Source organism: Pipistrellus kuhlii, unplaced genomic scaffold (assembly GCF_014108245.1).
Source record: "Pipistrellus kuhlii isolate mPipKuh1 unplaced genomic scaffold, mPipKuh1.p scaffold_m20_p_2, whole genome shotgun sequence".
Classification (NCBI taxonomy): Eukaryota; Metazoa; Chordata; class Mammalia; order Chiroptera; family Vespertilionidae; genus Pipistrellus; species Pipistrellus kuhlii.
This window is the reverse complement of record NW_023425515.1, coordinates 141224086-141249066: the sequence shown is the minus strand read 5'-3', so window position 1 is coordinate 141249066 and position 24981 is coordinate 141224086. Positions and strand designations below refer to the sequence as shown.

The 24981-nt window shown below is 34.8% G+C and overlaps 1 protein-coding gene across 2 annotated transcripts in view; it reads right to left on the bottom strand.

Moving 5' to 3' along the window:
• Positions 1–24981, bottom strand: part of ADGRL4 (adhesion G protein-coupled receptor L4) — a 112991-nt gene that overhangs the window by 2960 nt on the left and 85050 nt on the right. For both annotated transcript variants that reach the window (XM_036446672.2, XM_036446674.1), the window contains 2 exons: positions 23360–23580; positions 23164–23230 (listed from right to left, as the gene is read on the bottom strand). In XM_036446672.2, coding sequence (XP_036302565.1) covers positions 23164–23230; positions 23360–23580 — 288 coding nt within the window. The remainder of the gene's footprint in view (positions 1–23163; positions 23231–23359; positions 23581–24981) is intronic.

Genomic DNA, 24981 nt, shown 5'->3' with positions numbered 1-24981 from the left:
AGCAACCTGTTCAAGAAACTTCAGATTTAATTATCACATCTATAGATTGATGAGTATCATCTGCTGCCAATATTATGATCAATATACATATTTAGATAAATTTTGGTTTGAAAAACTTTATGAACACTTGAGAAATCAAATATTTGTTCATTAAATCATGTTTTGTTTTTTTAAGGAGACATGCTAGTGATAATTCTGTGAACCCTTTAAATGAAAAGAAAAATTGAGAGGAAATTAGAAAACTCAACAAAACACTTTCAATTTCTATTGCTAGAAAATGTTTGAATGTACTATCTTTTATATAGTTCATCTAGCTATCTGTTTTAATATTTATATTGAGATTTGATTTCCCTAGATTTAACTTCAGAAACTTTAAAATGTCAATCAATGAAATGTTTGTTTGAAGGCATATATACATTTTGTTGATAAATATTTAGCATTCCTATGTTTTTGTTATTAAAAGTATCAGAGGTCTAATTGAGATATATATTTTAAATGAATATCTATATTAATATGAGCATATTAATACATTTTAAATATTAAATATTATAGAAATAATTTGTATATTAATTCTTTATTGAATATATTTTATTAATCCAACAGATTTTAAAAAGCCATTTTGTAATAACAATAGCAAAGTGCAATATTTTAATTTTCAGCTAATTTTTACACGAGTATTCAAGAGCTCACAGTTATGGAAAGATTCTGTGACATATTTTAGGGCATTTTATATTGCTTCTCAAAATAAAATTGAATAATTATTGTTATAAAAAGCAGTGTTATATAATGGCTCAGATAATTTTATGTTGTCATTGCTCCATGGAGAAGTCCTTGAGAAAAATAAGGTTTAATCCCTTTTTCCTGCTTCCAAATGTTTATTACTTCTAATTATACAATTAATTAATTCTAATTACATTAATGCTTCCATACAAAGAAAAAAAAACTTTAGCAATTGCAGAGAGAAGATAAAGTATATTTAATAAATTTAGTTGACAGTTTCACCTAATTGTATACTCAAATAACTAATTGAAATGACAATTTAATTTTATAAATAATCTTTACTACTTACAAAAAAGAGATGTATTATATTTTCTAGGTTTCTATACCTATTGCTTTAAAAAATAAATTTGGAAACAATGACTGTATTTAGTTTTACAGATATATCAATTTTTTAAATAATAAAAATATTAAAATTTTGTTAGTATAAATAATATATTCAACACATTATTGGCTTAAAAATCTTCAAATACATTTTATAAGATTTTTATATTGAACTTATCTCAACAAAGGAAGAGTTATAACACAAAACAACTTTAAGTGATAAAAAATTATTCTCTAATGCATCATTTTTCCAGAAGTAATTTATAAAGGTCATTAAATAAAGTTCTTAAACTCCTGTTTTCAATAAAATATGTTTGAAAAATAGTTGCTCATACTGCTATGGTTTCTCAGAAGTACTGATACAGTTTTGACATACTCTTCTACATCATATGGTAAAGAATAGAAATGGAACATTCTCTATAGGTGATCCCATTCTGAAGAGTACATTTTTTTTTCTGTACAAAAGGGAAAATATTTACATACTTGTAAAACCAGATGCTTCTGGATAAGTAGGAGACTAATTCCTATTCCATAAACTCATATTTTTCCAATTGTAAAAGAAAAGAGGTTAAACATGTTTATCGAAAGGTATTATGGTCTTATGAAATGAAAATAATCACACATTGTGTTATCCACCAACATTGATAATAATATAATTATATGGAACTTTTTATTTTCATTTCTAAAGGTTCATTGAGTGCCGGGTATAGTGGTGAGAGCTGGTACATATTAATGAACAAAAGAGACGTTGTCCTTTGTTCTCATAAACTTATGAAGAAGAAGATAGTAAACAATCATACAAATACTTAGAAATCTACAAATTGTGAGAAGTACTGTTAAGTCACAAATTTAGACTGTTAAGAGTGACAAGATGGGGCTGGATTAGAAAGAAGATTTTGGAAGTACCTATCTTAAGATTTAGCATTTAAACTAGTACCTGATCAATTATAATGCATCAGCAGATCAAGAATGAGGGGAGAAATACATTCTATGAAGAAAAATAGAAAAAAGCAAAGAGGAGCGAGAGAGTTGAGAATGTGATGTGCCTTTAAGTAATTAACAGCAGTGGCTGCGGTGTAGTAAACACAGAGAAAAGTCCCATGAAGGGAGGTGGGTCAGGGAGACAGAGATAGTTCTTGAATTTTATCTTTTTAAAAATATATATATTTTATTGATTTTTTTTACAGAAAGAAAGGGAGAGGGATAGAGAGCTAGAAACATCGATGAGAGAGAAACATTGACCAGTTGCCTCCTGAACACCCTCTACCAGGGATGTGCCTGCAACCAATGTACATGCCCTTGACCGGAATTGAACCTGGGACCTTTCAGTCCACAGACCGAAACTCTACCCACTGAGCCAAACCGGTTTGGCTTGAATTTTATCTTAAATACAAAAGGTTTTTATTTATTATGTTACTCAGTAATCACACAAAAAGTAATGTAGGGCTTTTCCTCAAGGAACTCACAGTATAATGGAGAAGATGAACAATCAGTAGGAAAGTTCAATACTATTCAGTTTGTGCATGCAGTTGTTTGCCTTGCAAAGAATACAGGTGAAAACACCCTCATGTTTTGATTTCTAAGCCAATCTCAAATGAGCAGAACCAAAAGAATTGCAAAACAGAAAATAAATGAGCACTTTGGATCCCAGCCATTGGACCTACCTATGTACACTCATTTCCCAGGTGATCACATCCTGTGACTCAAAATACTATCGTTAGGTCCTGTCTGACCTCACCACTCAGAAATCTAATAGGCATCCTGGATTAAATTGTCAAAACCCAAAACTAGTATTCTTTCTTCAAGGAACTTATTTTTGCTGCAATCTTGCCCGACTCAAAAACAACAACAACAACAAAAACAATACACACACACACACAAAAAAAAAAAAAGTAAAAAAAGCAAAAAGTTATCTCATCTTTCTGGCAGATCAGGCATATTTATCAGTCAACCCTTCACCTCTACCTTCAATTCCTATTTAGAATATCTCTACCACGCACCATCTTCACAAGTCCTACCCTTGAAAGGGCCACCATCGTGCCTCCCTGGGCTTAGAAAAGCCTTTTAACCAGTCTCTCCTTCTAGCTTGCTTTCCTACAGTCCCTTCTCATGACAGAAGACAGGTCTCTATAAAATGTAAGTTAGACCATTTCTCTATTCAGAACCCTGGAATGGCTTTCCATCTCAGAGTTAGACCTGAAGATTTCACAATTGTCCCTAGGATCTGAAAGGATATAACACTTCCCGCAAGTCCTACTCCACCTTCTGATCATATCACATTGGATTTTTTGTTCTTCCTCCAGCACACTGAGCATGCCTTGAGGGTGACTGTATTTGCTGGGCGCTCAGATATTCTCCTAGCTAATTCCCTTACTACCTCTGCTTAAATGCTGCTTTTCCACATACTGCCTCCCCGTGTACTTTCATGAAAATTTAGAACACAAATGATAAGTCATACCTGAGATCAATTCCATGGAAATGTAGAGAATGATGGTATTCTTTACCATGCGAACAATGCTGATTCTGTATGCCAACATGTCCTTCCCTTGCCTTCGTCACTGGCAAACTGACAAAGACTTTCCTCCACTAAATGTTTGTTAGTTTCTTCTGAGCCCTCTTCTAGGCCTTAACCTACAGTTTCAGTGCCCACCCTTGCACAGTCAGTAATTTTGGTAAGAATACTGGTAAGTCAGCTTAAAGATGATCTTCCAGGGATCAGGCCTAAACGGGAAGTCAGACATCCCTCTCACAATCCAGGACTGCTGGCTCCCAACTGCTTACTTGCCTGCCTTCCTGATTGTCCCTAACTGTTTCTGCCTGCCAGCCTGATCATCCCCTAACTACTCCCCTACCAGCCTGACTGATGCCTAACTGCCCTCCCCTGCAGGCCTGTTCACCCCTAACTGCCCTCCCCTGTAGGCCTGGTCACACCTAACTGCTCTCTCCTGCAGGCTTGATTGCCCCCAACTGCCCTCCGTTGCAGGCCAGATCACCCACAACTGCCCTCCCTTGCATACCTGGTCCTTCCCAACTGCCCTCCACTGCTGGCCATCTTGTGATGGCCATCTTGTGTCCAAATGGGGACAGCCAGCTTTAACCACATGGGGGCAACCATCTTGTGTGTTGGAGAGACAGTCAATTTGCATATTACTCTTTTATTAGATAGGCTATATGTCCTATATAATAAAATCATAATATACTAATTGTCTGGTTGCCCATTCAACCAATCAAAGCCTAAATGTTAATTATATGCTAAGGCTGCTCAACCACTCACTATGACATGCACTGATGACCAGGGGGCAGATGCTCTTACTTGTAGGTTAGCTTGCTGCTGGTGTCCGGCTGATTTGGATTGAATGAGATGGGCTGGACATGCCCTGGAGCCCTCTCTAGGTCCCTCCCCGGCTGGCCAACCTCCCTTGCCCTGATCATGCACCAGTGGGGTGCCTTGGCCTGTCTTGTACCTTCTCACAATCTGGGACACCTTGGGGGATGTTGGAGATTTGGTTTTGGCCCAATGGAGAACTATCAGTCACTATGATATGCACTAACCACCAGGGGGCAGAGCTCATTACAGGAGCTGCCACTGGTGGTCAGTGCACTAAAACAGGGGGAATGGCCCTCAGACAGAAGCAGGGCTCACAGCTGGTGAGTGCAGCAGCAGCCCTAAGGATGTCTGTCTGGTGGCATGGGAAGCAGTTTTAAGCCATTAGACTTCCCCTGAGGGCTCCCAGGCTGGTAGAGGGCACAGGAATTTCATGCACCGGGTCACCAGTATATATACCGGAGGGGTCCCTTGGGGTAGCCTGCAGAGGTCAGGCCTAAGCTCGTACCCCCAGCCTCACAGCCCTGCAGCCCCACCTGGCATCCCACCTGGACCTGGCACCACCTGCTCACCTGCTCCACCATCCCACCATGGTCCTGCTCTTGTCAGGGCCCACAGGGGCCGGCAGCACCTCCACTGTTGCCTGCTGCCAGCACAGTGTCACCAAAACCCATCATGTTCCATGCTTCCTTCTGGTGGTCAGCACACGTCATAGTGAGCAGTTGAACTGATTGAAAGGCCACCAGAGGGGACAATTTGCATATTAGGCTTTTATTATATAGGAGAGGATGCTAATTTAAGTCACTTTTATAATAGATTTTTAAATGTAAATAAAGAATTAATATCACCTAAATGCACATGGTCTTATTTACTTAGAGGTAGAAATTAAGTTGAAAGTCTGCATTATACATGGTATGGAAACGTCTCTCTCTCTTTTTATTTTTTTATTTTGGTGGGAGGAATGTTTTATGAAATAAGTATGAATGGTCTGATATGAAATAAAAACAAAAGTTCAAAACAAAATTATATAGAATTAAAATTATTTTTGATAAGAAATAGTTTACAATTGTTTCAGAAGTAATGACTTGAGAATACAGAAATATCTGCATTTTTAGGTTAAATAGTTGGAAAATACTATTGTATTAGCACTATGCTACAGGCAATAGTTACATCATTGATAACTGACTTGAATGTATAATTTTAAAAAAATATTTGAAAATTATTAATACTAACCTTAAGAAAATGGTGCCTTTAAAATTATTTCCAGTTTTGCTCATTAGTTTATACATACATGTGCTAGTTTTATTAGTTGTGATTTCCTTATTATTTATCTCTAGGTGTTAATGCCACAAAAGCACAGGAGCTAATTAACGAGTTGCAAATGAACAAAGTAATTCATTATCATCTTTGTCTCAATTAAAAAAAGAACAGTTTTAGCTTGTCAACTAGAAGTTCATAATACTTTTCCAGGAATAAACAAGACAAGGACATTACATGGCAAACATAAGAACTCTGAAATTCATTGCTGCACTTTAGAATACAGAAGAGAATGAAAATAGCTGTGAAGAAAAAGTCATTCAAAGTCATGAAAAGTTAACCCTTGAGAATAAAAGTAATATTTTAAATGTAAAATAATTCCCCTTGCTTCATCTTAAGGGTATTTATCTGTAAAGAAATCTGTTCCTTAGCTTCATTGACATATGTGGTTACTTCAAAGTTTGGCACACATGTTCTGATGTTTCAGAGAGTGCGATAAAAATTTTAAGTGCCTTATTTAAAAAAAAAAAAAAAAATTAAAGAGATGAGCCAGAGAGAACAGGAGCTAATTCTGAAAGATTTCGACCTACAGGTACATTCAACCCAAGGGCTTCACATTCAGACTTCAAAATGAAGCATCCCAATCAGTCATTTTTCTTTTCTTAGTCTTTTCCTCAATAATTGATGAAGCCATCTATATGCTGATGTCAGATCTCACCAAAAAGAATGAGACAATTTCTCTTACAGCACTTTTAGACCCCGGCTTTAATTTTTCATATATATCAAAAGGAATCTGGTTCATTTAAGAATGTGTCATGATCACAAGTACTGTGTCCTTTCAAGTAGTTTTATTGCCTTTAAATGAACTGGCCCAAGACAAATTTGTATCTGCTAAGGACAAAAGGTGGGTTTTTTTTCTGGTCTTCTGAGAGACCATGAAAAAACATGGTCTCTTCTCAATCCTTAGACCCCAGCAGAGACAACTAAGTAGTTTTCAATGTAAGCTTTAAAATTCAATAAAATAATCTTCTAGTTAAAAAAAAAATTCTGTACTAGCTAGATTGGAATCAAGTAGAGCTTTGTCTTCTGTCTGTTTTCCTTTTTTTATTATTTCCCAATTAAAAGAATTCATGTACATGCTTAATTACAATTCAAATCACATTGCATTGGAGTATGTATTAAGCTGAATAATGTCCCAGCCTCCCCAAAATGTCCACACCCTAATGTCTGGGCCCTGTGAATATGGGAAAATGAATTTTGCAGATAAAATTAAGGTTGTGGACTTTGAGATAAAAAAGGTATCCGGCATCATCCTGTTGGGCCCAGTGTAAACCTGTGAGCCCTTAAAGGCCATGGAGGAAGACAGAAGAGACTCCCTGAGGTGCAGCACAAGAGAAGGCAGGAGAGATGAGCCAGAAGTAGAGGTCAGAGAAGACGGAAGACAAAGGCAGCCAAGAAATGTGGAAGACTCTACAAGTTGAGATTGGCACTTGTCCAACAGCCAGCCAGGAAATCAATTGCATGAAAGTGAATTTGGCCAATGACCTGAATAAGCATGAAAATAAATTCTCCCTTAGAGCTACCAGAATGGTGGATGCCTTGATTTTAGTTTAATGCAACTATGCAGGGAAACTAGCTGAGCCACATTACACCCAGACTTTTGACCTACAGTGCTGTGAGCTAATATGTTTGTGTTGTTTAAGCCACTGTTTGTAGAAATAAAAGACAGCAATAGAAAACTAATACAGAGTTAAAAATACATGTGAAATACCCCATACTTAAGTGTTTCCTATTTTTTAAATATAAATTTAAAATCCAGTTTCAAATAAATGCTTATTTATATATCAATAACTCATTTATTATTAATGTCCTAGATATTTGGTGAGTAGTCAATTATATAAAATCTTCTTTGCTATTTGTGGATTCTGCTTCTATGTTTCTTAAAGTAAAAAGATCCAGATCAATTTTAACTAATAAGTGACTTCCTTCCCAGGAATTTAGAAATGCATTTTGAATTTCAAGTATTTGTCAATTATTTTTGTCTGTAATACCTTCCTTTATAGGCTGTTCTCATCAGGTTGCCAAATAAGTAACTAAAAATACAGATTGCCCGGTTAATTTGAATTTCAGATAACCATCATATTGTTTTTAAGCAATTTGTTGTTTATCTGAAATTCAATTTAACTGGTCACACTGTGTTTTGTATGGCAAACATTATGCAAATTAGCTGGCCACCTTCTGTTTTGTGTGGCAACCATTAACTTCATAGCTTTCCATTGATTTTTACATCTGATTCTTCTCCTATTCTGACACTGGCTTCTAAGTAGAAAATCCCAAGGATATCACCCTCTCCTGATAGCCTGATCCATAACTGTTTGAAAAAAGATCTCAAAGGAAGAATGGATACATTTTCAGACATGGCAACTGCTGTGGAACATGTGTACTGAGACTGATAAAATATTCTCAAAGTATATAACAGATGAAATCACATCTAAAAGGTTTGAGTAAAGAATACACCCACATTTGACAGAACTCTGCCTGTGCATGGTGAAGCTGTGCTAGCAAGTGACGGTTAATAAAGTGATAGTTGGAAATAAAATTTTCAAGGCTTAGATGTAAAATGGTGTTAATATAAGTTTAACAAAGATGTACGAAGTATAATGCCACAGTTTTTGTCGATCTATGGTCAGGATTAGAGAATGGGATCACTTTTTTCTCTATATGACACTGCTAGGAAGCATTCCTCCAAACCTCATCTTATTAACATTCCCTAAGCTTGGGACTCAGCATCCTTGGGAGTATCCACAGAGCTAAAGGATACTCCTCTGCTCAGGTTATTACCACCAGGCTCAGTAGAGAGAAGACCACAGATACATGGGAGTGAGGTCTACAATTATATGAAAAAAATACACATAGTAAGAGTAATCTGAAACATTGAAACATCTGAAACAACCTGAAAATATAACAAATGTATTTAAGTAGGCTCTAAATATGGTAAGAACATCTTTTATAAATTACTCTGGGAATAACAGTACTCATGATATTTCACTAATACCTTGAGGTTTACACTTTAGAAGACAGCAGTGTTCTTTCACTGCCCATTGACCACTGGGGTATATGACTGGATGGATAGTTATTCTAAAACAAAAGAGTGTTTTTTATATGCCAAGCCTCCTCTATTTTTTTAATTCATTTAATCGTCACACCAACTTAATGGGGTAAGTATTCTTATCATTATCGTTACATTTATTTAACATTTATGGAAACAGACGCATAGAGAGGTAAATAACTTGGCTAAGATGATATGGTTAGGAAGTAGCCAAGCCAAAATTCATACAAAGTCGACAGGTTCCAGAGTTTATACTCCCAAGAACTTTACAAAACTAGCAAAGCACAAATAAAGGACTAATAAAGAGAAGTTAATTGGACATCTAAAATTTCAATAATTTAGCTGTTTATACATTCAATAATTTAACTGTTTATACATTAATGTTTTACTCTTCTATACTTAACCATTTCTAAAATGTTACTTCATTTTAGAAATGGTTAAGTATAGAAGAGTAAAACATTAACGAGTAGGGATGTGGTTAGTTAACTGGCATCAGGGTTCATTGAACTTCAGATAACAGTGTTGAAGATCTTGTTAACTGAACAGGACTTAGTATGTTATGCCAGCAATCCCCAAAGAAGATACCTGTCCTCATTGTTCTCTGTGGTAAAGGACCTAAGAAGGTGGTAATTCTCCCTGTGCTGGTGAAAAACAGAGCTTTCTATCCCTTAGCTTTTGAATATGGTTACTAGGTTCATGCCAGAGGACTCCAAAGTGCAATGCCACAATGATCTATTGGGGCACAGGAAGAACATAGAAGAATTCCCACTGATATTTTTCTAAAGAGAACATTAAGGTTTACTACTTAAGATAAAGATGACACTTTGTAGCCTTGCTTTTAACATGTCAAGCAAGTTAGAGTCACATATAAGATAAAAGCCAAAAATAAGACTCAAGATGTCACCAAGTGCACTGTGGGTTAAAATTCATACTGATGAATATTCAAATGAGAAAATGACAAAACTGACATTTTTCCTACTCTTAGAGTGAGTTATTTGCCAGCGGGTTTGCAAATCCATGTTAGTCAGCCAGGTTAAAATCCATGAAGATCTAATCAGATTTAATAAAATGTTGTTTAAAAATTTAAATTATTAAAAGGGATATTTGAAATATGCATTTAGATTCACAGCTTTCAATCATATCAAGTAAACATAATTTATGTATATCAAGTAAACATAATTTTTTAAAGTCAATGATACATGTTTTGAAGTTCCTTTTAATGTTTTCTACATAATAGTGAGAGTTTAAAAATGTCATGTACCATTAAAGAAATGTTCTGTTCTTTATGATGAAGTTAACTGAAACAATACATAGAAAATATTATGGCACAAATAAATTTTCTTTATAAATTTAAATATATATTTTCAATAATAAAAGTGCAATTAGGGAACATTATTGAAGGTTTGAAGAAATTATTATAGAACAGAGTCAGTGTTGTATGTATACCATCCAGTCATACTAAAGCACATATTTAATGTATCTTTGTAAGGTTTCTGCTCTGATAACCATTAAGTATTAAAATAAACTGAACTTAGGGCTAGACCTTAGGATTGCTGGGTTAAAAATATAATTAGTACTTTGTTAAAAAATAAAATGATATTTTAGTGAGGACCATGTTTAACATATTTAAATATTGTCATTACATCTTTAATCTTTTATATTATATTTTCAAGTGTTTTATAATATATTGGATACATTATATATAGGGTTGAACAAAAGCAGGTTGACAGTTGTTCAGATGGAAAAGAATACAATAATTAATAAATAATAGTATAAGAAATTTGTGTTTTGATTACTCACAACTATAAACCTACATTTGCCCTACCTTGCATAATGTATAATGTAATGTGCATAAAATATTAGCAAAGTTGTATATGTATATAATTTTCAAGATAAAAATTATACATTTATTGATGTATGAATAGCTAAATAATTTCTCTAGTTTATAATAGATTTTATTCCAATATTTAATCATCTTAGACATTAAAATATTTACACTGCCTCTTTTTAACTTGTTTGCATTAGAATATATTAATAGCTGATATTTTTTAGTATTTAAAAATAATTTATTGGTCTCTAAAACAGAATCAAAAGGTAGAGAGAACTAAAAATTTATAAAAATGAAGGGTTAAATGACCTTCATGCATCTAAGTGAATGTCATGGGCTTATTTTTATAGGTGATTTTAACTCTAGATGGTTATAAGTCATAGAAAGATAATAGAAAAGGAACAAAGGTAAAGGAGAAAAACAATATGTGAAGAGTATTTCCAGCAATTGTTTGATTTAATGCCATAATGAAAACTGAGTCATAAAATCTTTTGTTAACATAAGCAGGAAAAATGTTCCTTATACAGTATATATATGGTATAAAATGAAGACAGAGGTTTGCAAAAATTAACTAATTTTATAAAAAAAAATATGCACTATTTTATTGTTATTCAGCATCTGAGATAGAAATTGCACAATTAAGTTTAAATTGTACTAAAGTTGTTACTAATTAAAAAGATGAAAATGCAAGAGACCTAATTGTTCCCTAAATTATTAAAAATTTTATTTTCAACATTTAAAGGCTACTTTTATTCTTTCAATTTTAATTTCTTTTTAAAATAGTAGCAGTGTATATAGAGTTGGCATCGTGCTCTTCATTTACATATTAGAAATCCAGTGCACAGAAAGAACCCCTGGTGTGGGATTTTTGACAATTATATTGTTTTTGAAAACCTCTGCCATTATTTGGCCAAGATCTGATTTTATTCAGTTAAACATAAAATGCCAATTAAATTCCTAGTGAAAGCATGTTAGGGGTGTCGAACTCAATCAGAGAAGGGGCCAAAATCTAAAATCCAGCCTAAATCGTGGGCCGAATGGTTTACTGAACAGTCATAAACTGTCATTGTGATGGAAACGCAGCGGAGTGCAGTGCGGGCCACATTGCAAGGCCTGGTGGGACGGATTTGGCCCGCGGGCCTTGTGTTTGACACATGTGCTAGATAGATAGGTGGATATAGATAGGTAGGTAGGTAGGTAGGTAGATAGATGGTCAGATAATGATAGATAGATGATAGAGCAATCATTCCTAAGAAGGGGGGGAAGAGATAAAGGGTGATAGACTATAAAGAATGGTTCCTGTGTTATTTCTTATGTGAAGTCTTCTCAAGAAAATCTCATTTCCATGATGATTTGTTTAAATTTCTTTTGGGGAAAGAAATTGACACTTTTGACTAACTACTGTGCTTGTATCATTTATTTATTAATTCAACAATATTACTTGAGTGATTACTACCTGATAAAACTCAAGGATAATATGGTGAGAAAAATTCCATAAGGTTTTGCTCTGACAGCACTTAGTCTCCTGGAGAAGACAGATATGAATCGGTTATTAATGAGTGATTCACACTAACATGTGTCATTTTACATTGAGGAAAGTATTCCAAAGAAAATAATGAGTTTTTATGAAGGCATGTGACAAAAATATCTGGACTAGTGAGCTGAGTCTGTAGGACTTCTTCTGGAAGTATAGTTTGAATTAATATCTGAAAGTCAAATAGGTGTTAACTGAATAAAAGGGTAGCTAGAGGGAAGCCACAGGGAGTGTTTTGGTGCAGAGGTGCTGACATGGAAGGTACATGGAACCTCTGAGAAGCTGTGAAGCAGCCAGTGTGATTAAGCTGCAAAGGTCTATGGGACTGTCTTGTGAGACGAGGTTGAGCAGCAGGTGCCAGAACATAGGTGCCTCAAAGGTAGAGTGTCCACCTTATCCCTATTTGCCAGGGCCAGTATTTTTCATGTCTGCTGTCCTGTGTTCTGTTCAGGTCAGCATTTATCTGAGTTTTTAAATCTGCTTACATCTTAGACAAGCTCAGGTATGTTTGGTAAGCTCCACTTCCAGTTCCTGCAGTGTTTTAGTGACTGTGTGGGACTCACATGTGCAGTGATCATTCCAACTTTCACATGTTGAAATGTGAAAGATAATCAGTGATATCTCACTTCTCTTTCCAGACTCTATCCAGATATGGTGTGAGCACCAGCTTGCGTTCAAATACACTTAGTGGTTAGGGACAGCTACCTCCTCTGTGTCAGGGAGCAATGGAAGGAAGGTTACAAATGCTGTCATTATTAGGCATACAGTACTCTATTCCAGATAATTTTTACATTGTAGGAAAAATTATTTCAAAATAGATTTTTGAATGAAATGTTCCATCAATACAATGAAATCAGTTTCAAGTACTTTTATCACCTACTATCACTCTCAAAATGTCCCAAGTTTGATAATAAACTAACATAATTCTTATCATAGCTTTATTAAAAGTTTTAGACTTGACCCCAAGAACAATGTAAAGTCAAGAAACATGTAAATAGGGCTGAATAAATGTTCAGCTTTGTTTTTCCAAAATATTGCTTCAAACTTGTCGATATATTGTCTTACAGCTACTTGCACATGACTCCTTGGGATGTTTTTTGAGAACAAGGTTTCTCCATTTACCCCCCTTACTTACTAGCACAGCCTCACTTGGGACTTTAATACTTAACAAATATTCTGAAATATTCAAAATGTTGTATCTATTTTCCCCTAGTTTTTTTTTTCTTTTTATACTACCTGAACTTTTATTTTGATTGAATACTACCCATATGAATAGGTTAATATTAATTATAAAAAATCATAAAAATTTTTCAAAGATTCCAAAAAACACATACTTTCTCCCCCCCCCCCCTACCCTCAGAAAAAATAACTGTTCATTAGAAATATAAAATTAAGGACAATTTAAATGGATGAAGCTTTTAATTCACCTTTTAGCTTTTTATTTCTTAGGGAAAAAAATTTTAAAAGGATTTGAGCAATTAAATGTTATACAGGGCATTGGAAATTGCTTGATGATACCTATCAATTTAAATACAAAAAACATCCAATGTGCATATCCCATGATCTATAATCTGATGCAGACAGGATTTTAGATGGGATATTCTGTTTAGTTGTGGGATAGTCTTGACAAGTATTTAGAGAAAGAGATACAAAATGAGGGAAGAAAAATTCAAGAGTTCCTCATTTTCAGTAAGCTGGAAAGTAATTTATTCTGACATGTTTGCTAAGTAAAACTAAGAATTTAAAGTTTATAAATAACTTTTAGAAGGTCTGTGGTTGCCCGGTCTCTCAAAACTCATTTGTGGAATTCAGAAGATAGGAACAAGTGTTTCGTGGACCTAACAAAGATATTCCCTTCAGTCTCCTGTGTGTGGGGAGAGGAAAGGCTATATGGTAGTGAACCAGCACAGAATGAGAATTTGCAAATCACTGAGCTTGTCTTGACCTGTTAGTAGCTGCATGATCCTGAGTAAATTGCTTAAGCACTCCAAGCCTCAGTTTCTGATTAATTAAAATACAGATAAAATGGTGGTTCTTACTGAAATAGTGTGAATTGAACTGTACTGACTAAATGATGTGCCCTAACACTGAACAACTTGGATTTTTAAATTTTCTATCTAATACCATCAGGAGGAATATTTTTTTCATCAGAAGAAATTTTAAATATTCTTTTCTTGGGAAGCCCTGTAATAGACACAATATTTTCTTATGAGAAATGGAAATCAAGACAGAGCCACACAGATAGTCCATTCTCTCAAAATAAGTAATTTATATTTTACAGGAAATACTGCAGGAAATAGAGGGATATAATAAATATAGAGAATATTAAATATTTTCAGATGTCTAGGATAAGTGCTCTGCAAATGTTAATAAATACTGATTCAAAGAAGACTTTGCTCACTCTTCTTGAAGATCAGCGTGGGCAAGGACACTTATGCTGGGAGGATGATCACAAGTATAAGGCCCTGTGCTCTTGGCCAAATTTAAGGGTTTTTATAAGTTCTAAATGAATAGAAGCTTGGAGGTTTTATCTATTAGCTACTTAAGAATACACATTTTGCTTGAGTGTAACCAGATCTTCTCATGGAATTAATACAATTCTTTAAAAAGCCATAAATAGTAGGACACCCATTGGTATATACACTGAGTGGCCAGATTATTATGATCTGTGAACACATAATAATATGGCCACTCAGTGTACTTCTCTTGGGTACCTCATTTATTTGATATCAACGATACTATAAATCACATATGTCAAACACAAGGCCCGCGGGCCAAATCCGTCCCGCCAGGCCTTGCAATGTGGCCCGCACCGCGCTGTCATCACTGCACTCCGCTGCGTTTCCATCACAATGACAGTTTATGACTGTTCAGTAAACCATTCGGCCCGCGATTTAGGCTGGATTTTAGATTTTGGCCCCTTCTCTGATTGAGTTCGACACCCCTACTATAAATCATGCATCTGATCAGTTTTCCCCTTTGCACTTGCTGATAGAAAGCTCAGGCCAAATAGGTGGTTGATCTCCAGCAAAAGTCTAGAATTCTTTTGGTACCAATTTGAGATACAAATACACTGAGTGGCCAGATTATTATGTATTCAGAGATCATAATAATCTGGCCACTCAGTGTATAAATTCATTAGTCAAAATTATAGTCATGAAATCTAGTGAAAATAAAAAAGTTATCTCTTACAAAATACTATTACTATTTTTGTTTTGATGTACTACTGACGTTTGTGAGGATTAACTAAGATGTTAAAGGGTTTTGTAACAATTAGAAGATTATACAAATGTAAAGTGAAGAACAATTCTAAGGACTATCAATAGCCCTTAGAATCCTAAGCTCTATCAATTCTAACAATTCTAAGCTCTATCAATATCCATAGTTTCCCTTTCATCATACAGCACCTTTCACTCTAAAGCTATGATTATAAAAAATATCAGTGATGAACTTCATCATGGCTAGTTGTTTCTAATAGGGTTTGGGAAATCTAAGGAATATTTTCTTATTTTTTAATCTCTAATTTATGTGAAGTTATTAAATTTTTATAAAATATTTAATATGAGTCCCAAGGAGATTATCTGTGAAGGTATTTCCAGTAAGAATATAATTCCCATGTATGGGAATACATTGAAAACGTTACCACTGCATTATTTAAGATGTTTTTAAACTCCACTTTTTCTTTTAAAATCCCAGCTACCTATTGTTTCAAGAAGGTCAGAATATGAAAAAGTAGCAAGATGTTACAAGTACTAAAATGTTTAGTAATGCATAATCTGGAAGAAAGGTTAGAATATTAAAGCACCTTAAACTACAGAGGTCATGAAAAGATGCACCTAACAAATATGATGTCATTAAATTAAAACATGTAATCAAAATGTTAATGCTGTTATCCACAACCATTAAAGTTTATAGTGGGTAGGGTTTCTATATAGCTTCAGTGGGGTCATCTAAAAGACATTACCCAAACAATAATTTTAATTCTTTTTAAAATATTTATGCCATTTAAAGCATGCGGCAAAATAAACTTTTATATGAGACTTAATATCAAAGTTTAAATTAGTGGTTTCCAATGAATAGAAATGGGGACATTGTCCCCCATGGAACATTTGGTGTGCCTGGAGGCATTTTGGGTTGTCATATACAGATAATGGTGGTGGTGCTACTGGCATCTGGTGAAAAGAAGCCAGAGATTCTGCTAAACTCCCTATAATGTACAGGACCACTGCTACAAAATATCAGTCCAAAATTTTGGTCAATGGTACCACTATTGCAGAACTGTGGTCCATCGTAATCCTACACTCGGTTTTATATGTTCTAATTTAGTCATTTAGACAGCACGGTAGACAACATGGAGTGTTGGCAAAAATGTCAGAAAAAGGACATTCTCATATTGTTGGTGAAAATATCAATTGAAATAAATGTTTCATAGGCAATTTGTAAATTTAAAAATCTGCCTCAATTAGAATTTCTACTTTTAAGAAGCACTTTCTAACAATTTTACATTATGTATATGTGTAACTATTTTGGAACAAGAATTCTCTATTCAGCATTATTTGTAATAAGAAATTATTTGAAACAAATGCTCATTAGTAAAGAAGAGGTTAAATAAATTTGATCATGGTCAGAGTAGGCAATGATAAGAAATGGCAGAATTGTATATTCTAACCAAGATTAATATGATACATTTCAGGTTATAAATAATTCAGGTTGCTTGAAGTCATAAACAAAATTCTTTCTTAAATTATGTAAATAAATTTATATGTGTGTGTGCCATGGCAAAGGTCAGGAGAGACCCAGAGTAATCACTAAGAAAAAGAGTAATCATTGAGAATACGAGTATGGGGTGAAATGTTCACTTTTTACTTTACACAGTCTTATAATATTTTCATTATTTTTCAAGTGTGGGAAATTTGTGAAATTAGAAAATGTATTAAGAATGTATCGCAGGCCGAAACTGGTTTGGCTCAGTGGATAGAGCATCGGCCTGCAGACTGAAAGGTCCCAGGTTCGATTCCGGTCAAGGGCATGTACCTTGGTTGGGGTCACATCCCCAGTAGGGGGTGTGCAGGAGGTGGCTGATCGATGTCCCTCTCTCATTGATATTTCTAACTCTCTATCCCTCTACCTTCCTCTCTGTAAAAAATCAATAAAAATATATTTTTTAAAAAAGTATCACATAATAATTATATATATATATAATTATATATATATATAAACATGTCCATCTTGTAAGCATTATGTGAAGAATTAACTTTGAGTAGGTTTTACCAGGTGTTTCCTGGGGAAAGGGAAGTAAGGTAGTGCAGACATGGACAGAACAACTGGAGGAGGCCACTATAAACAACTAAGTGCAGTTTTGGCAAACTTGAGAAGAAACAGGTAAAAGTAGTAATATAGAAACACTCATTTATAAGAGTTGTAATATTAATGTAAATGAAAGCTTATATTATATAATGAAAATACCTTATTTAGATATAGTTCAATTAGTATTTGCTTCAATCAAGGAAACTCTATTCTTCAATATTGAACGTGTCTATGGAAAACTTCAATTTCTACTTAGAAGTGAAATGATTTTTGCAAATTCATTTTTATATTTCTGTACTTGAACCTAATCCCTTGCATGGTTTTAGTTGAAAGAATACAGCATTAAAGATGAAAAATGTCAAAGAAAAAAAGAAATTATCTTCAGTTTGCAGCTTTCTTTACAAAGATTTAGAAGCCTTTTTTTTTTTAATACCATGCAATCTTTCAAAAGCATGGCTAGACATTTTCATATATAGTTATAATCTTACCATTCTAAATGTGGTAATCCATAGATGGAATTAGTGGGGTCACTGGCTCATACTTCAGAATTCTGAGAGATCCTTATTATTAATGAGCTAATACCTGGGGAAGTACTTTCAATTGATCAATGCAGGAAATGTTTCTACTCAAATACCTAATCACTCACAGTTATCAGAATAGATGAAATGCTTTAATGTTCTTTGAAACAACATAACTAAGGGTAGAAAAAACTATCAGTGCTGAACTAACTCAGTTTTTACTAGTTCACATATTGTTTAAAAGGCATTTTATAACCAGAGGCCAGGTGCACGAAATTTGTGCACTCAGGGTGGGGGGTCCCTCAGCCAGGTCTGCACCCTCTCACAGTCTGGGAGCCCTCCAGGAATGTCCAATGACAGCTTAAGCTGCTCCCCGTGAGGAGCAGGCCTAAGCCAGAAGTCTGACATTCTTAGCACTACCGCCACTGTGCTCGCCAGAGTGAGCATGGCTTTTGGCTGAGTGGGACTCCCCCTGTAGGAGTGCACTGATCACCAGGGGGTGTGTGCCCCCCGGGTGATCAGTGTGTGTCATACTGACCAGTCATTTGCCGTTTGGTCAATTTGCATATTAGCCTTTTATTATATTAGATCCCAGACATGCCCCAGTGCTTCATTCATAAAAGCAAGCAAATATTACCTACTCCTTACTCTGTAGATTAGTTATAAACCTGGAAAGGTTTTCACCAAGTTGTGTATTAATTAATGATAAGATATTAGGCAGAAATTTTTTTTTCAGGAAGTAGCAGGATTATTGATTGCAAAAGTCCCAAAAAATATTTAAGGAATAGAACTATTCTAAGGAGCATAACGTTCCTGGAGGAGTTGTTTCGAGGGGATATACAAAGTCTGAAAATAGGCAAGGTTCAGCTAGGTGTCTGAGATTTTTATGTATCAGCCTATGGCATTTGGTATATTGGCAAAAAAAAAACAAAAAAAACTATCAGAACTGGATTAAGAAGATAGGCCATAGATTAAGTGTCATGAATGTGACTTCCAGCTCAGGTAATTACTAGCTGTTGGGTAAAAATATGCATCACTCTATGCCTCGATCTATCCAACTTCAAAATAAAATAAATTGGCTGTGTGTGTCCACATTACACACACAGCCATTTTGAGTTGTTCGAATGATTAGAATGAATGTACTAACACTTGGAGGATATTTACATTAATGCCAGAAATACATTAAGATTTAGCATTAGCATTCTTATTTTTTTTATTAATAGTCCCCATTATCTGAGTTTATTATAGACAGGTTGAACAAATGGGAGAGAATGGCAGCAGAAAGATAGGTTAGAAGACAATTGCAAAAGAAGCAAAAATGAAAAGGTGGGCTTTCGATTAAGACAGAAAATTTTAAGTTCTAACATCAATATTATCTGTAGACTTAGAACCTTGGACCAATGAATTAACATTTGAATCAAATCCTATTTTTTGTTAACTATAAAATTAGATAATAATGGGGGTGATTTAAGGAAACTGAGTATTAATGTATTACCTGTGTGTTTCAAAAGAATTGCTGCTCAAAAAATTACACATTTAAAAATTCTATTAGTAATATTACAATCTTAATAAAGAATAATAAGGATTTGACTATGAAAATAGAAAAGAAACAGGTACAGGTACATTTATGAAGGTAAAATTTTGATAAATGTTACTTTGACATCTATACAAGGGGAGTGATGAAATATGATTTTTGAATATTTTTAATAACAGATAATTTTGTTTTGTATAATATTGTTTTATTTACAATAGTTATTATTTTGTTTGTGCCCTTTGCTTTTCTTTAAAAGGAAACCTGGCAAGTATACAAGCAGCTGGGTAGACACTTGAGTCCACACCTAGAATCTATTGCATGTGAAGCAGAATCTGCTTCTTTCCCCATACACAAACAAGTCCCGCCCTCTCGATGAAGCTTTCTTGAATGATTATTATGCCCCATATTAATCTTTTCCATATCTAATCAGTATCACGTATATTTCATAATATATTTTTCTTTATCATTTGTTTTGTTTTCTCCTCATTAATACTAGTGATTTGGGATAATGTATATTTGTTTGTTTTGTTTTCCTGTCATATCCACACCACCCAAGTAACATGGTAAACTTAATGATAGGGCTTTCCATCCTTGCCTACTAGAATATTCCCAATTATAGAATGACTATAGAAGCCTGATGCACTAAGATTCGTGCAAGAATGGGCCTTCCTTCCCCTGGCTGCCGGCACCACCTTCGCCTCGCCCAGAGCCGCCTTTCTGCCTTCATTCTCACCCAGAGCTGCCTTTCCACCTCCCCACACTGCCCAGAGTGCTCAGCGCTTGCATATGCAAATTAACCCACCACTTTTTTGTTGGGTTAATTGGTATGCTTGCTCCTGATTGGCTGGTGGGTGTCATGAAGGTACGGTCAATTTGCATCTTTCTCTTTTATTAGTGTAGGTGATTTTCAAGAAGTAGATATGTATAGATGATTGTGGAGGCAGCATACTGTTTCTTTATTAGCAAAGCTCAACTCCTCTGCGTTTGAGGGCTAGAAGGTTCTAATCACCTCTTGGTGATGGAGGAAGCTTCATGGCATCACTCTGGTTTATTTTGGTTCGTATTACCACTGGACATATTGGCTTATGTGATGACCTCCACTTAGATAGTAAATATGATTGTCTTGATGTTTATAGTATTTCCTTTATGTCGTGGCTCCTATACTTCATGGAAGGGCAGCTACGTCACCATTTAACCTCACCTCTATTCAACCCATTCTTTTAGTTGTACATAACTTCACTTGATCTGGCAACCTTCCGGGCAGCCCTACAGCTTCTCTCCACTTCTCTAACTTTTCTGTGCAGTATGGAACAGTTAATAGCTTTGTGTGTTCCCCATCATTTTATTCCTGGGCAGGCTATATAATAATCCTATCCTTCCCTGCTGTCAAGGGAAACTCCAGTAAGCAGGCAGCTTGCAGGAAACTCCAAATGAAAGCAAGCCTGGTCTTTCTATTCACCTTTGGACCACTGTCAAGGGACAAAGGTCAAGCTCCGATAAAAAAAAATGTGCTCATCATGAAAATTCCAGAGTCACACTAGCATTCCATGGGTGATCAGGGTGATAGTTTTACTATTTCTGATTCCATTTTCCCCAAACCTTTTGAATGTTAGGAGAAAGGGAGCACCTAACTTTCTTCTCACAGGCAGAGAAAACTTTTTCATACAGAATATTATACTTTCCCAAAGGCCAAGGACTCTGAGCCACTCTCCTGGCCCTCTCTCCAGTCCTCTTCCTGGGCTAGAGGTGCTCCTACAGTCTCTCTGTAAGACCCATGGGAAGCCACCCCACCTGCTGGTGGCTCTTTTCCAAATGCCTGGCACTCAATATTTCTTTTCTTTAATCTTTGGACTGAAAATTGTTTCAGGACTGTGAGAAAAGTGTCACCGAACTTTTTTTGTTATACAGCAGTATAATAGCAGTAGTGCTAGTAATAGTAACATAATGAAGAGAAAAAAGAGAATGAAAAAAGCCATCATTAGAACAGAAAGTCAGGAATAACTGGAGTGAATGAATTCACTTCAAACCAGTGATTATTTAAGGAATTTCTGCAGTTTTTAAAGATAATACAAATGATAAACAATGTTAGAGTAACACTGAGCTGCCTCATATATTTCTTAAGTAGGTTGGCCCTCTGATTGAAAGGAATAATTACATATTGAAACTGTATGAAAGATAAATTGGTTCATTAATTCCAAAGAAGGACAGTGTGATGTTCATCTAGGTTTCTGGGAAATTTTGCAAGACTCATTTTTAGATAAGCCCATCTAAAGTCTGTGAACTTTACAATAAAACAATATTCAGTTTTTTTCTTTTATATAAGAAAAAGAAAAAAAAATTCAGGGAGCACTTCCTCTTAATTACTTTAGATAGGCTGCTATTTTTCCTGTTTTCAGTACACTTTCTAACTTTCTACTTTTCATCTAAACTACAAGAATCACTGATCCACAGAACTTTCACTTATATGAAAAAAATGTCAGAGATAGTCCATTCTGTAGAGAAATTTGGTAAAATTAGACATACAACACGTTTTCACACAAAATACTCATCTCAGGATGACATATGAAAATATGTGAATGGGACACTAACTGAAATAATTTTTGCTAGAATCTAGTCAATGGTTTCTTTTTATATTATTATACTAGATTTGTTGTTGAAATGGTAAACAATTTTATGTGACAATGAAAAAAATGTAGTGTCTTAATGCATTTTATTTCACCCACATCATTAAAAAATAACCCTTGATGGAAATTCTCTGCTTTGTATATCAAGTCTTCTCCACTTAGCAGCTTCCTCATAACAATAAAAACACATGGGGAAATAGTGAGAGAGAAAACATTTTTTAAAAATAACTAGTTAGTTTATGGTCAAAACATGCGGGACAAAGTTGTCCAAAATATGGTCATAACTCCTCCACCGACAATTCATTTCATCCTGGAACCTTGCCTGACCTCCCAGATTCATTGACAGACTATTATATTCAGAATGGCTTTGGAAACTTACAGCCCTTAAAATGCTCCTGAGACATATAAAAATGTTTTTATTTAGAATGGAACATATAACACCTGCCACATTTGTAGGTTTGAAACCACTTCCGATAAGAATTAAAAGGCCCTCTTTCTAGCTGAAAAAGAACTATCAGTGTGACTTGTCTGCTCATGAGAAATAGAGGGTTCTTTCCTCAGATGTCGCAATTTAGCGTAAAACCACTTTCATGATAACAGGGTACACAGGATGATAGCACTATAAAGATGACAGTCTAATCTTCAAAGTTCACTGATCATTGATAAAATATAAAGTAACAAACACATGTGAAATGCCATATTATCGGCTGGTTGGAACATTCTAGGTATTGAGGTATGCTAAGATACTACTGATAAGTGGGAAATGTTTTTTTTCTATATGTTATGCAGAAATACATACTCCTTCAGAGGGGTAAATGATTGTAATAGATTTGAATTTAAGATACATATATATTTTTCTTGTAGGGATACAATATATTTAAATGTTAATAAGGGATATACTTAAAGTGCTCAAAATCATTTATCCCCCTCAGAATAAGGCCTAGTGGCTGAAAAATTTAAGCCCTCTTTATCACTTAAAAACAAAACAAAAAAAAACCCTCTAGCTATAATTTTAAATATACGTACAAGGATGATTAGACATGCTGGTCCTATAAAACTCCAAATAAAGTTGTTTTCTGTACTAAGCCAACACCTGAAAAGTAAGTAATAGATAAACATCTATGAATGTGATTGTATGTACTTTAACAAAACAAAAATTTCAGTGATATACAAAGCATATTCAGAATTGTATTTCAAATCTTTTAAGATAATCTTAACTTACACTTTGGTGGTGCCATAGTATCTATATCCTAATGATGCTGAAAATCCAACCACCACAGCTGGGCTGAGATAGCCAAAGATATAAAAATTCTTGTGCAGAAATCCCTTGTTGTAGATAACTCCGACAACAATTAGGTAGAGATGGATGCCTTCAATGCACATCCATGCAAAGGCAGCTAAAAAGAAGTAATGCAGCAGACCAGCAATGATCGAACAAAAGAGCTATAAACCGAAAAAAGAAAAAAAGAAAAAGGCACATAAGCAATGTTTGCTTAAACATTACCCTGTCACAAAATCTTGACTTTCTCTGTAAACCACTTTTTATAATGCCTGATCCTATTAAAATATTCCTGGCAAGTGTCAGCTTTTTAAGATGTTCCACTTACATCTGACTTGAAAGATCTGGTGCTTCACCAATGTAAATACTCACCAACTCTGTGATAGAATTAAGTTACTCTCTTTGTCCAGAGAGTTAGTTACATACTTAGATAATGTGAAAAATGATAACTTGTGAGTTTACACGTAAGCTATGATATCTTAGTGAATATATCATGATTTAAGTTGATTTCTGTTTTGAAGATGCTTTCACTCTATTTTACTCAGGCTCAAAGGATACAAATTATTTCTAACACTATGCTAAACAAGCCACAATATCTTGATTAAGAGTCAAACATTGAACTTGTAAAACAAATGATGACATATTTTACAAAATATCCATTGAAGAATCACTTTAAGTTACAAGATTGCCAGGTAAATTTGAGATGATTTCAGTTAAATATTATTTATTAGTAATTACTTCATATTTATTATTGGAGTCAGGCTTATGGAAATAACAAAAGAAGTAGCTACACACTTCTGTGTTAATAGAACTAATACAATCTGTTACAGGAGTAATAACATAATGCATATTTATATATCTACTAGAGGCCCATGCACAGATTCATGTGCTGGTGGGGTCTCACAGCCTGGCCTGCGCCTTGTTGCAATCTGGAAATCCTTTGGGGATTTAGTAGTACAGCAGGTGTCCAGGGAAGAGCCTGAGCCTGGGCCAGGAGCCACACTGCTTCCACTCATCCTGGCCCATTGCACCTGCCGCTGCCACAGCTGGGCTCTCCAGCTGTTAGCCCGATGTCTGGCATCCATCAGCTGAGAAGTGCTTACATTGTGGGAGGGCACTGACCAACAGGGTGCAGCGCCTACATTGAGCATCTGCCCCCTGGTGGTCATTGTGCATCATAACGACCAGCCAAAAGGTTGTTTGGTCATTTGGTCACTTAGGCTTTTATATATATATATATATATGTTGCATTCATTAAAACAGTATAATTCAAGCATAAATAAGATTGCATACTAAAATACACTGGAGAGTACTATTATATGTAAGGTTGGGAACAGATACCAGTGGTGATGAAAATTTGGGAACCACTTTAGTGAGGGCATGAAATATGAAATATGGCTTGAAAATGGAAAGAATTTGTGAGATAAAATACAATGAAAAAGAAACACTTTATAAGAATAAATATGTAAAGTAGATATATGAAATTGAGAGGTGTCCTGACTACCACTGCAAAACAAACAAATAAACAAACACTAGACATGTCTAATGTATATTATTTAAAATAG